Genomic DNA, 12,004 nt, shown 5'->3' on the forward strand with positions numbered 1-12,004 from the left:
ATTATTACTAAGGAATGGTCAATTTGGCTTTTGTTGATTTATAAATGGCCAAACCGAAATTGACTCAACCTAATTAGGTTGGGAAATTGCTAAACCAAAACCCACCAAATACTAGAAACCGACCAACTCGAATTGAGTTGGGTTGTGTTAATTGGTTTCACCAATTCGATAAACAACCTAACTAAAATTAATTATTGTTATATTCATATTATAAAATATTATTAAAAGTATATACAATATTACTAATTGTTAATTATTTAAAAAATTAAAATATAAAACAATTGTTGCACCCTTGCTTGAAATTGTTTAAACAAAGTCAGTGCATTGCACATATCCCTTCAACATACATTATAATTGATTTTTTTCTTTTTTATATTGAATCATTGTCTTTTTGCCGCTATAGGGGTCGTATTTCATTTTTTATTTTTTAAATAATATAATCACTAGCGAAGGGGCCCCTACGTTGCAGGGGCTAGTGGAATTGTGAAAGCAATTTCAATAAAATGATAAAACAAATAAAACATATAAACATCACTATATATTTATAATATAAAATTATATATAAATAACATAACACTTGCAACATTTTGTGAAGCATTAAATTATATGTATCAATCTTTTAACAAAATGAGAGGGGGAGTGTACTAAACCCTGTACCCCAAATCTTAAGAGAAGTAGCTAGGAGAAAGAAATAGAGCCCCCTCCTTTTATGATTTTGTGTCCATAGAAAACCGTCTCTTTATTTTTCTCTCCCCCAGAAATATGTTAAAGTAACAAATTTAATTTAAATAATTATATTAATATTAGTAAATTAATTAGTTAAGTCAATTAATTAATCTAAATTTAGTTGATTAAGTGATTTAACTAACTATTTATTTTAATTGAATTGTATAAAATAATTAATTAATTAGTGAATTTTAATTGAGAGGGGGAGATAAAGTGTGCCTAAGAGAAGAGGAGATAAAGAGTGTGTAGAGTACCGACGGTTGATGCTTGGACTAAGAAAGAAAGAGATGTCTATGGTTTGAAAAGTATTCAATATGAAAAAAAATGACAAGTTGGGAGTTTATTTGTAATAAAAATCTTAAACAATATATTATAATCAACATCGCATTGGATTCTTTTCTACAATTTTTTAGTATTAATTTAATTAGCAAATATAATCTAATGGCCACATCTCAGAGAGCGCTCCTCACACCGACCTCACAGCAACATCCCACCGTGTAATTGGAACATGTTGTGACTGCCTTGACCTCCTCCCTGTAGTAGGTCACAATATTTGACCGCCTCATACTCATCTTCGAATACCTGAAATGATTTATAGGAAAAGTGGATGAACAAATAGGGAAAGACGGCAACGACAAGTTCCAAGTTTCCAGCTAATTTCTATGTCAAAGATATTTTTAATCCTTAAGTGGCCCATTTAATGGATCACATTACTTATCAATCATATATAGAATGTCTTAGAGTCTCACATTACAGATTTGGCACAAATGAAGAAACAGTTGTTGCTCAAGAAGTTCATCAGTATCTAAGGCAGCAACGACAATAAACTCATAGCATGAATCTCAAGGTGATACCAAGACTTTTAAACACGGGAATAACCTAAACAAAGTAGGACATCATTGACTGGCTCATGTTGAATCTTGAATTTCAGATACATAAGTCGGTTATTTAGAAACCAGAGGAAGATTAGAAATGGAAGCAGAATGAATTGAGTCTATATTTCCTGCACTAACCAATCACTGAGTGGCAGGTGTCCAAAACTTGGTGTAAAGCTCAGTTACTCTCATATGTATGGGCTTTTTACACATATAATGGAATGCCTATCACAATGTGATTGATTAATGTAACAAGTAAAGGAATTTCAAACTCATGATTTTGATACATGATTGGTATCAGAATACAGAAGGTTTCTTGCTACTAAAGTTTTTTTAATTGTACTTTCCTGATACAGTAGGTGATCATTTAGAAACTAGAGAACCGAGGAAGGTTTAGGAATGAAAGCAATATGGTTGATCGACTCAAAAAAAAATGATGATTTTGGCTTTTGGAATTCATATCTGAATTTGAAGGTTCTTGAACCTGAGCTTTATTTCTCTAAGGTAAAGGCATAAAGTTACTCCATCTAGAGTAACATATTCTCAACATCCTCTTTGGAATGCATGGAGACAAGAGCCATTGGTCATAGGGTTTCATAAGAACAATCATCATATTGGAACAACATTTTAATTTTTACATTTTTAGCTGACATATTCCCTTATATGTCATTTATTGAAAGGCAGAGCCTTATGGATCCCCATTTGATATGAAATAGATAGAGAAAAGACAGTTAATACCATTCTTCAACACAAATAGTGCTCCTCAATTAGATGTTAATTTGTTAATATATCTCGAGAAGCAGAATAGAAAATAAAATCACTTACAAGCACTCCCTCCCTGATATCCTCCACAAGCATCTGAAACCTTGTCCCAGTTCTTGATTGCTTAGTCTTATTTCCTATTTCAGATCTCCATTTTCCTCCTTTGGAAAACAAGAGCCCAAGCTCTCTTTCAACTTCACTATAGAAAATGAAAACATCAGCTATGAATAAGATAGGATTTGTTCAGGAAAACACAACTCACAAAACCAAATTAAGCCTGCGGCTTCTTCTTGTTTTCATTGTGCATAACTGGTTTTCCCTATGGGTCAGCACATATACGAGCTTGAAGCTTCTCTCCATGGGTTTGCCTCCAATACTAGAAATAAAGAAAACAAGTTATAGATGTTAAAGTAGAAACAAAATAAACACAAATGTTTAAAATGTTTTCAGTTCCTTTATGGATCTGCATGCTAAGAGCCTGAGGCAATACTAAAATATCACCAAGAGGAAAAGTGAACCCATACTCTTCACCAGTGGGAGAAGTTGATAAAATCAACCATTACAAGGAGTCAAATAACATATCAAGCAAATGAATTTATTTATTGTTGGAGTTGTCAACACATGCTAAAGAACTGGATTTATTTGAGTGTTGTTTTTAAATGGTCACATATTAAAATTAAATATAGCAAAGCTCATTTGCCAAAGGAAACTACAACAACATAGTATTGGGAGAAAAGGTAAATACACCAGTTTAACTGATTCAATTATAGTACTGTTAAATTCAATCAACAATAGAAGATCCAATTGGAATAGAGTACACAATACCAAAAAAGAAGGTAGTGATTGCAGGAATAATTGGTTTTGGGTTTGAATTGTTCTGGATAGGCAAGAACCGAAACCAACCAAATCATTAATCGAGACAAAATCATAGAACCGGAACTATTATAATTGGTTTGGTCGGTTTGGGTCCATTAGGTCGATCCAACCCATTGATAACCCTAATCCAGTTTCCTTTTTGCTAGTAATAATAGTTTGTTGGTAAATTATTCCTAACCAAATAAGTACTTTAAAAATAAAATATAAAAGGAGTAAATAAAAATAAATAATATATTTAATTTTATTAAATAAATAAATGTTTAGATAACGTTTTATTAAATTGAATAAAATAAATAAATGAATAAATAAAAGTTTATTGGATTGTTGAACTGTCTCCCATCTCATGCTTTGTGGGCATAAACAATCCTAGGATCAACATCTTAATTAAAAAAAAAAATTAGTATGGTATAGTATTAGCAACATATAATAATAATTAAAAAGTGAAAGAGAAGATATCCCATATACAAATTTTAATCATTGTTTAAGTATGTATGGTATAGTGCTTTTAATTTTAAAGTGAAAGGCACAAGAAAATTAAGGTGCAGGTTTTAAAAATACATAAACCTGAATTTTAAAAGAAATTATAAGTTTTGAAAGACCTATTAACTCTAAGCAAAAAACTTAAGCTCTATTTGTTTGTAGTGCAAATATGAACCGAATACAAATTTTGAACCCAATTAGGTTTTGCATTTGTTTATTTGTAACTATGATTTGTTACACCTACTAGTACAAAATCTAATTTGCACCATCATCGTCATACCTCTATTCTCTCCATACCAAATCATCTTGCTTCCTACAACACCCAAACAAAAAATTCTCATCCCATCTCCATTATCTTTCATATAAAGCAGGGACCACTTCATTTTAATTTCTATTTGTTTCTCACAAACAAATAATAAAAATTAAAATCTGAAGCAAAAAAGTAAACCAGAATTTACACTCAGCCTATTTGCACACCCATGCATTTACACCAATCCACTGCAAACAAACTGAGCCTTAAGCACAAAATATAAATTAAATTCAAATTCAGAGTGAAAGCAAACAGATGCAGAATATCAATGTGCTTCAAGCACTTGATAATCAAGTACTGTGAAACTCTCAATGTATTTGTATCTCCTACTTGCATCACCTCAAGTAACTAGTGTGATGTTAAATGTCTTGCATTTTCATTTGCACTATGCCATATTTGTAAATTAGTTTCAATCAGATTAATAGATCTCTAGATTCACAAATATGGTACAGTGTGAAATATAGTTAAGACCCAAACATGAAAAACTATTGGAACTGCCAAGTGGAATTTGTGGTACAGACTTCTTAATAGGCAAATCAAGATACATGTCGGTATTAAATTTTGAATCTAAATATCCAGGATTTAGACAACTATCAAATGCAACAAGATAATAAAATATGCAAGCTTTGTTGTGTAAGCAAAAAAAAGAATGCATATATGAGACCCTTTGACCCTCTGACATCCATACTGGCACTTAAAAGTATGAATATGTAGAATGTCTCCAAGGACACAATTGCTTTCAGTGGCATCTCCCCAAGGATATTCCACACTCCCAATGCCCATGCTTTAGCATTTTCTAAATCACCTTAGACTAATAAAGGTATCACCTTGAAATATATTTAGAACTTAGGCATTCAAGGACTCCCACATCTATCCCATAGGATCTCTTAAAGTCAACTGTAGCACAGAGTCACTGCACACCACCACCATCCCAATCAAAGAAAAAAAAAGGTAGAAAAGAAAAGAAGGCAGCTAGGAAATTTCCAATGAGTACCATTTGGCCTTAACTTCCCTATCTCCAATCTTATCAATAACAAACATGAAACATGGGTACCAATAGCCATGCACCATTGATTCATGTTACAATTTCTGGGTCTGTAAGTTTTCAAAGAATAAAATAAAAACACATTTTCTGGGTCTGTTAGGTCTCAAAGCATGAAAGTAAAGACAGATACAAAGAAATGAGGATGAACACAGCTTGTGGGTCTGTTAGTTGTCAAAGTATGAAATAAAAACACCTAAGAACCCAGGATTCCGTAAAAAATGTATAGATCTAATTATATTTTTCATTCTTAAGAAAATGGAAATAGTGTTTGCCATGTTTACATATATAACTTCGTTGCCTAATTAGCAAGCTACTCATGTACATTGCATAAATTTATATATCAATAAAACTGATACAGCTTTCTTACCTTATGCAAGACTTCAACACACCAACCACGAACCTACCTCTAAGCCCAAAGATGGAGATGTTCCCTCTTTCTCCTCAACTTAAATCTGAAAGATCACAAAACAAATAGATTAAAATAATAAACAAAAGCATCAAAATCCAAATTGTATCAGTTTGGATAAAAATAGCAAAACCAGTAATTTGACGTTAAACTCCAAAAGTACTATATTGCTGAAAACCCCAAATCCAAACTTTCACAAACAAAAGCATCAGAAAATTTAACAAAATGGAAGACATAGAGACAACAAAAGATGAAATCATGTTTCGGCCCTATATTGCTGAAGCCCCTATAAACACCCCAATCCGACTTAAACAAAGAAACCCTAAAATCATGATTTCATCTGAATACAAAACAAATGAGAACTAGAACACTATTCAATTGAACTAAAAATAAATACCACAAAGCCCTATTTTAAACAACAAATCATCCAAAACATCGGAAAAGGAACAAAAATCAAAACCGATGGTAAAATGATTGAACTATTAAAAAGTTTATTGCTTTTGTCTTTTAATAAGCTTTTGTGGAGGAGAGCTAAAAACACTTAAAAGAAAATAGTGAAATTATTATTATTACAAACTGATATAGAAATGTACAGTGCAAAATTATCACTTAAAAGAGACAAAAGCACTCCATAAGGGGGGGGGGGGGGGGAGTAATTGAAACCTATATATTTATATGAGAAATGCAATGGAATTAAATCACAAATAGACACCAACCCGTAATTAATTTAACATACCATCAGTCACATAATTGACAATTTGACATGGGCGGCTGATGGATGGATTGGTGAGCCTTCAACCTCCATCTCCAACACAAACCAACCTAATGCATCCATTGGCTACTCCTAATGGCAATACAAATATCCAACTAAATTAAATCATAAATTACAAAGGTAGTGGGAATAAAGAAAACTAAGAAATATCAAAGAAAATAAAAGACATATAAATTCCAAGAAATAAAAATACCTTGTAAAAGCACAAATCAAATAAGCAACAAACAATTAAATAGAATGCCCTACAAAACACAAATCAAATAACCAAACGAGCAAGAAACAATTTAATAAACCAGAATCAAATAAGCAACAAATAATTAAATAGACAACAAATTAAGGGAAAACATGAATCATACAGAAAGAAGAAGCCCTTTTTGAAGCATAAACCTAATCATGATCCATGGATTTAACTTGAGGAACAGAAACCCCAACATGTTAAATATGTAGAAATTGCATAAACAAGGGTTAAAGCAATGACATGTGAAATAAATATACAATAGCAAAATTTCTTAAATTTCCAAACGTTCCAAAATACAAAAAACAGAGGTGAACCAAATGAAAATAGTGGTTAAAAAACTTTTTCCTGTACCTGTTTAGTAACAGATCAAAACGAATAAAACCGAGGAACATAGATGTACCATGTAGGAACCCTAGGAAAAAAACTAAACAATTGCCAAATCGGAGTACAAACTACAAAAGAAAAGTCGAAACACCAACGGAAACCAACAACAACTCTACAATAAGCGTAGCCTGCAATAGAAACCAAAAGAGACACTTTAAAAAATGGAAAACAAATTAAATCAACAAACAAAAATGCGAATGGGATTTTTTTGGTAGAACAATGGAAATTAAATAAAAAATTATAAAGATAGTGGAAATTAAATCAGAAGTTACCAAAGACATTTATTAGCAAGAAGGTCATCGTCGGGCACCAGTTCTAGTACAAGAAACAAAACTCAGAATCAGTTACAAAACCAAAAATTCAAGTCAGGAAAATTTGAAAAAAAAAAAAAAAACATGAAAAGGAAAATTTTCAAAAGAACGTAACCATATTGAGAAAACAAATAGTAATACTAAGAACCCAAATGCAACAAATTATGCGAGAAAATCCAACCAAACCCCTACAATACAAAAGCAAATAGTATTACTATCCATTACAATGGAAATCAACCTTTCCACCTCTAGAATAGAGGAAATAACGTCATCAAAAACCCCTGCAATCGGAAAACAAAGAGAACCAGCAAGATTAAGGGAAAAGCCAAAGAAACCCCTACAATCAAAAAACAAATAGTAATACTCTTCATGGCACCATAAACCCAAACCCTCAGAACAAAAATAGAGAAAATCATGAACACAAAATAAAATAAAATAAAAAACCAGACCTACCAGATTCAAAGTAGTGACAAACCCATTCGCAGTCTTTCACTTCATCAACTGAGCTAAAATAAGGGGAAAAGAGGGTTTCATTTGGAACAAAAAATAAGAAACCCGAACTACTAGACTTAGGGTTTCTTCAATGGAGAAGGCTGCTCAAGCATGCAAATAAGAAACCACAGAAAAGAAAAAAAAAAGTTGGGAAAGATAGAGGAGGAGAATGAGGGAAGTGATGAAACAAGAAGAGGGGTAGAGTGGGAAGAGGAAGCGGAGAAAGAGAGAGGGGGCAATGGGAAGATAGACAAGGAAGAGAGAGGAGAAAAGTGGAACACATGTTATTAATGAAATGCGAGCTACAGTGCGATCTACTCACACAATTGGGTTGCTCTCTCGTGCAATCATTGATCTACTCACACGAGTAGAAAAACATCCCAATTGTATTAATATATATAAGATACAATACATTTTAAACAACAATCTAACAACTCTTCTAGCCAGGAGCTAATAGTGGGACTTGAAACCGCATCATTTATTCAATATACACACCAACCGAGCCACCACTTTGTTGGTTATATATTACAATTAATAGAAACAAAACCCTTGCTTTGGAAATTAGTATCTTTGATATATATTATATAATCACCAACTGTCACTGATACATTCAGTTTTGATTTGGTAATTTTGAAAAGCCGAAAAATAATATAAAAAACCCAGGTATATTTATAATTAACTATAATAAATTATATATTATATGTTTATAATATTTATATTTATATTTATATTTATGTTATACATTGTAGATTTCTTGATTGCAATCAGAACGAATATTTCCCTGGGGACTATTGTCTAGAAATTCACAAGTAGGAAAATTAATTAAAATAAACCAACATCTAATTATCTTAACATGAAAATGCAACTAATTTAAAAATAATTTTGCACACTAGACTTTATTATTTGTCCCAACCCCTAAGTTCAATTCCGGGCAAATTATTCAACCAAACAAGGAATTAATCAACTGTAACAAAAATTTATAAATATATTAAAAAATTAGAAAATCTTTTGTTTAATCGGACGGTTGACATTTATTGCCTTAGATTGGGACCCATTTGTTGTATGCCCGCCACGAAGGTGAGCCCAGCCAATAGAGTCCTTGCTGAAAGAGAGATAGTCCAAAGATGGTGTCGACGGTGACAGATGGTAAGGCGGATGGAGAGCTCTGTGCATGCTGGACATACGTGTCCCCTGTCTCCGTAGAGGTGAGATGGTCGGGTTGCATCTGATACGTGTCTGTAAACCAACCCAACCCTACACTTGTCAAACTGATATCAACGTCTGATTCCTGCGTGTCGGCTTCATGGGATGTCATTCAGCTTTTCATCTTCGTGACTAGCAGAGTTTATAAGCATCAGAGAGCATTAACCAGTGAAGAAAACGAAAAAAACACTCAGAGGTCAAGTGGAAGCTTTTGAATCTTGACCACTTTTAGTTGAGAAAGCAATTCGAAGGCCATGGCTTCTAGGCAAGCTAAGGAGGAGAGAGCCGAGAGAGCTGCCAGAGTGGCTGCCTCCGAGCTCAAAGATGTGAGGAACCGTGACTACGACGACGAGCTCGCCGGTGCCGATTTTGATCAGGACCAGCCACAGCAGCGGCGGGGCTTGCTCGGAAGCATCCAGGAGGGCACCTCGAACGTTTTGAAGGCCGTCCAGGGAGCTGTTACCGGAAAATCTCAGGAAGCGGCCGATAGGACGAGAGAAGGCGCCGAGGCTGTGGGTGAACGCGCAAGGGAGACTAAGGATGCTGCCGGAGACCGAACAAAACAGGCTGCAGACGCTGCGGGAGACCGGGCGAGAGGGGCTAAGGATTATGTGGCTGGCAAAGCAGGTGAAACCAGAGATGCTGCTGCGGGTGTGACCCGTAAGGCAGTGGATACTGCTGCCGGTGGTGCTCAGCAGGCAAAGGATAAGATGGGTGAGTTTAGAGACTATACTGCAGAGAAGGCGAGGGAGACGAAGGACGCAACCGTGGACAGAACGGGCGATGCGGCGGACAAGGCAAGGCAGGGCAGAGATGCTGCCATGAATAAGATGGGCGAGTATAAGGACTACACGGCTGATAAAGCGAAGCAGGGGAAAGATGCGACAATGGAGAAGATGGGAGAGTACAGGGACTATACAGCTGAGAAGGCAAAGGAAGGGAAAGATTCAACAACTGGGGCGATAACCAATCTTAAGGACACTGCAGCTGGTGCAACTCGACGGGCCATGGGTTTCCTGACTGGTAGAAAAGATGATGCAAATCAGCAGGAAGCAGATACCGAGAAGACAGCCAAAGTAAGTGATGTTTTGTTTGCATTTCTGTGTTTTGTACAAATTAAGTTGATGAAGCCCGAATGACTAGATATGAAAAAACAACGATGAATAGTCCATGTGACAAATGGGGTTTTGCAGAAGAAGCTAGGAGAGGCCGAGGAGGCGGCCAGACAGAAGATAGAAGACTTGCGCCTGAGAGGTGAGGAGTACAAGAATGAGGCCGAACGAAAGGCTGCAGAGGCAAGAACCACCGCCGGTTCTAAGGCCGGAGACGTAAGAGGCACTATCGATCCTAAGGCGGGAGACGCAAGTGACAGGTGTGTTTCTGAAGCTTATATTATGCATTCTCTGTTGCTCCATTTCGAGTGTTATCGTCTTCTGTAATTCAGGTCACTGGGTTCCGCTTCTTTTTTTTTTTTTTTTCTCTGAAAATAGGGGGACGGGTTCAGCAGGGAGGGGCAACATTTTCAGCCCCATCGGAAATGTAGCAGGAGCGATAAAGGATAAGCTAATTGGTCCAAAAGAAGTGGTGAAGCATAGAACGGAGCACAGCGGCGAAGAAGGAGGTGGAGAGAGGATAAGAATAGAAGTGGAGACAGCTCCGATCGAGACCGGAGAAGCAGAAAGGCTCGCAGAAAATCGGCTGAAGGCATCGGATCAGATGGCAGGTCAGACATTCAACGATGTGGGTCCCCTGGGAGGAGAGGGGACCGGTCGTACGGATCGCCAGGGGAAGATGTGATGATCATATCAGATCAAACATGACGTTGAGTCGTCGACCTTTATGTGGGAGTGGGACTATATATATCCGAGTATTTTCTGTGTTGAGTTTTTGGGTCCTGAAATCATTTTGGGTTTCGTCTGTTTTTGTTTTCTAAAAGTTCGACAGCAATATTTTCGTTTTGTCTGAAATCTGTATAAAACAGGTTATCTGTTCTATCTATATAACCACTGTTTGGAATTATCAGTTTGCCTCTGTTGCACTCCCAGTTCCCAGTGCCAGCCAACTAACCGCGTGGTTGGCTCTTTCTACGAACCATCACAAGAGATACAATGAGGCGATACGAATCTTGACAGGTGGCAAGATTGTGCTTGACGTACGCGTCCTTTTTAAGAGCCACGCGTTTTTGAGTGACCTTTTGTATGACTTGGAAAATGGTATTGCCACGTGGCTTTATTTTGGTACAAAATGAAAGAACGCTACGCCAAATGGGACTGGCTACGTTGTGTTTCGGGGCACTTGCCAAATTGGCCAATAATTTCGCGGTTCCAATAATTTCCCCTACACTTGCTGAGTGCCTGAGTGTAGGGGTGCAAGTGCAACTTGGACCAGGTCTGAGCGGGTTAAAGCCAACCCAAGCCATAACCCGACCCAACACTCCCTTCAAGGCCTCAACTCAGTGAACCCAACAAAAAATAATAATTTTTTGTGATTTTTTTCGTTAAAATTAAAATTAGATAAATATTTAATTGCTATATCAAGTATTTGTATGATTGCATAAAATTAACAAAATTTTATTTGGAACTTATTCTTCTATTTTTTATTGCATTTTGTTAATAAAATATAATACTTAACTGTTTTTTAGTTTAATTTATTAATAATAAATATAATGTCGGATTCAAATCCAGTTTGGTGTGACATGAATCCAATTCGTTTAAGCTCTAAAAAGAAAACAAACAGATTCTCTATCATCATCAGAACGGAATCAATGCAGATCGGAAAAAGACACGTGGCATCGTCATGTTGATCCTTTTTATTCCAAATTCTCCATACCAACCAAGTGTTTGGTTTTCGGTGAATCTGGAATATGTTTCACCTCACCATGATTTAAACCCTAGATAAAGGAAGTTGTTACTTGTTGGCATCTAATTGATTCCAGATCCAAAGGGTGAATCTGGAATATGCTTCACCATGACGCTAGATACGTATCGGCCGTATCGTTTCGGGATGTGTATCGGGGTAAAAAGTATCGAAACGCCCGATACGCCGGGTATCGATAGTGTCCTGTAAATACCATTTGGACGGTGATAAATGTTTTCACTTTTCTATTGCATATCTACCTTTCGTT

General features: G+C 35.7%; 1 protein-coding gene and 1 long non-coding RNA gene across 22 annotated transcripts; one reads left to right on the top strand and one right to left on the bottom strand.

Moving 5' to 3' along the window:
• Window positions 1–1,020: 1,020 nt before the first annotated feature.
• On the bottom strand, window positions 1,021–8,157 carry LOC104590745 (uncharacterized). 21 transcript variants are annotated; one of them, XR_016083085.1, is made up of 9 exons: window positions 7,639–8,157; window positions 7,424–7,466; window positions 7,147–7,189; window positions 6,609–7,002; window positions 6,446–6,494; window positions 6,217–6,318; window positions 5,442–5,526; window positions 2,427–2,739; window positions 1,021–1,308 (listed from the first exon to the last, which is right to left on the bottom strand). It is a non-coding gene; the product is annotated as an uncharacterized LOC104590745 (long non-coding RNA). The 21 variants fall into 21 exon arrangements; XR_734156.3 differs by having other exon boundaries at window positions 6,217–6,324; window positions 7,639–8,155; XR_016083076.1 differs by having other exon boundaries at window positions 6,217–6,324; window positions 7,432–7,466; window positions 7,639–8,154.
• Window positions 8,158–9,043: 886 nt separating this feature from the next.
• ECP63 (embryonic cell protein 63) lies at window positions 9,044–10,899 on the top strand. The gene is made up of 3 exons (XM_010249488.3): window positions 9,044–9,956; window positions 10,074–10,252; window positions 10,371–10,899. Exons 1-3 carry the CDS (start codon window positions 9,135–9,137, stop codon window positions 10,675–10,677), a joined length of 1,308 nt encoding a protein of 435 aa, XP_010247790.1. The 5' UTR covers window positions 9,044–9,134; the 3' UTR covers window positions 10,678–10,899.
• Window positions 10,900–12,004: the final 1,105 nt, after the last annotated feature.

Source organism: Nelumbo nucifera, chromosome 2, assembly GCF_055504915.1.
Source record: "Nelumbo nucifera cultivar China Antique chromosome 2, China Antique-T2T, whole genome shotgun sequence".
Taxonomy (NCBI): domain Eukaryota; kingdom Viridiplantae; phylum Streptophyta; class Magnoliopsida; order Proteales; family Nelumbonaceae; genus Nelumbo; species Nelumbo nucifera.

Coding starts and splice junctions, on each gene's coding strand:
- ECP63 (XM_010249488.3), top strand. CDS start 9,135: ATGGCTTCTAGGCAAGCTAAGGAGGAGAGAGCCGAGAGAGCTGCCAGA. Junction 9,957..10,073: donor ATACCGAGAAGACAGCCAAA/GTAAGTGATGTT, acceptor GGGGTTTTGCAG/AAGAAGCTAGGAGAGGCCGA. Junction 10,253..10,370: donor GCGGGAGACGCAAGTGACAG/GTGTGTTTCTGA, acceptor CTCTGAAAATAG/GGGGACGGGTTCAGCAGGGA.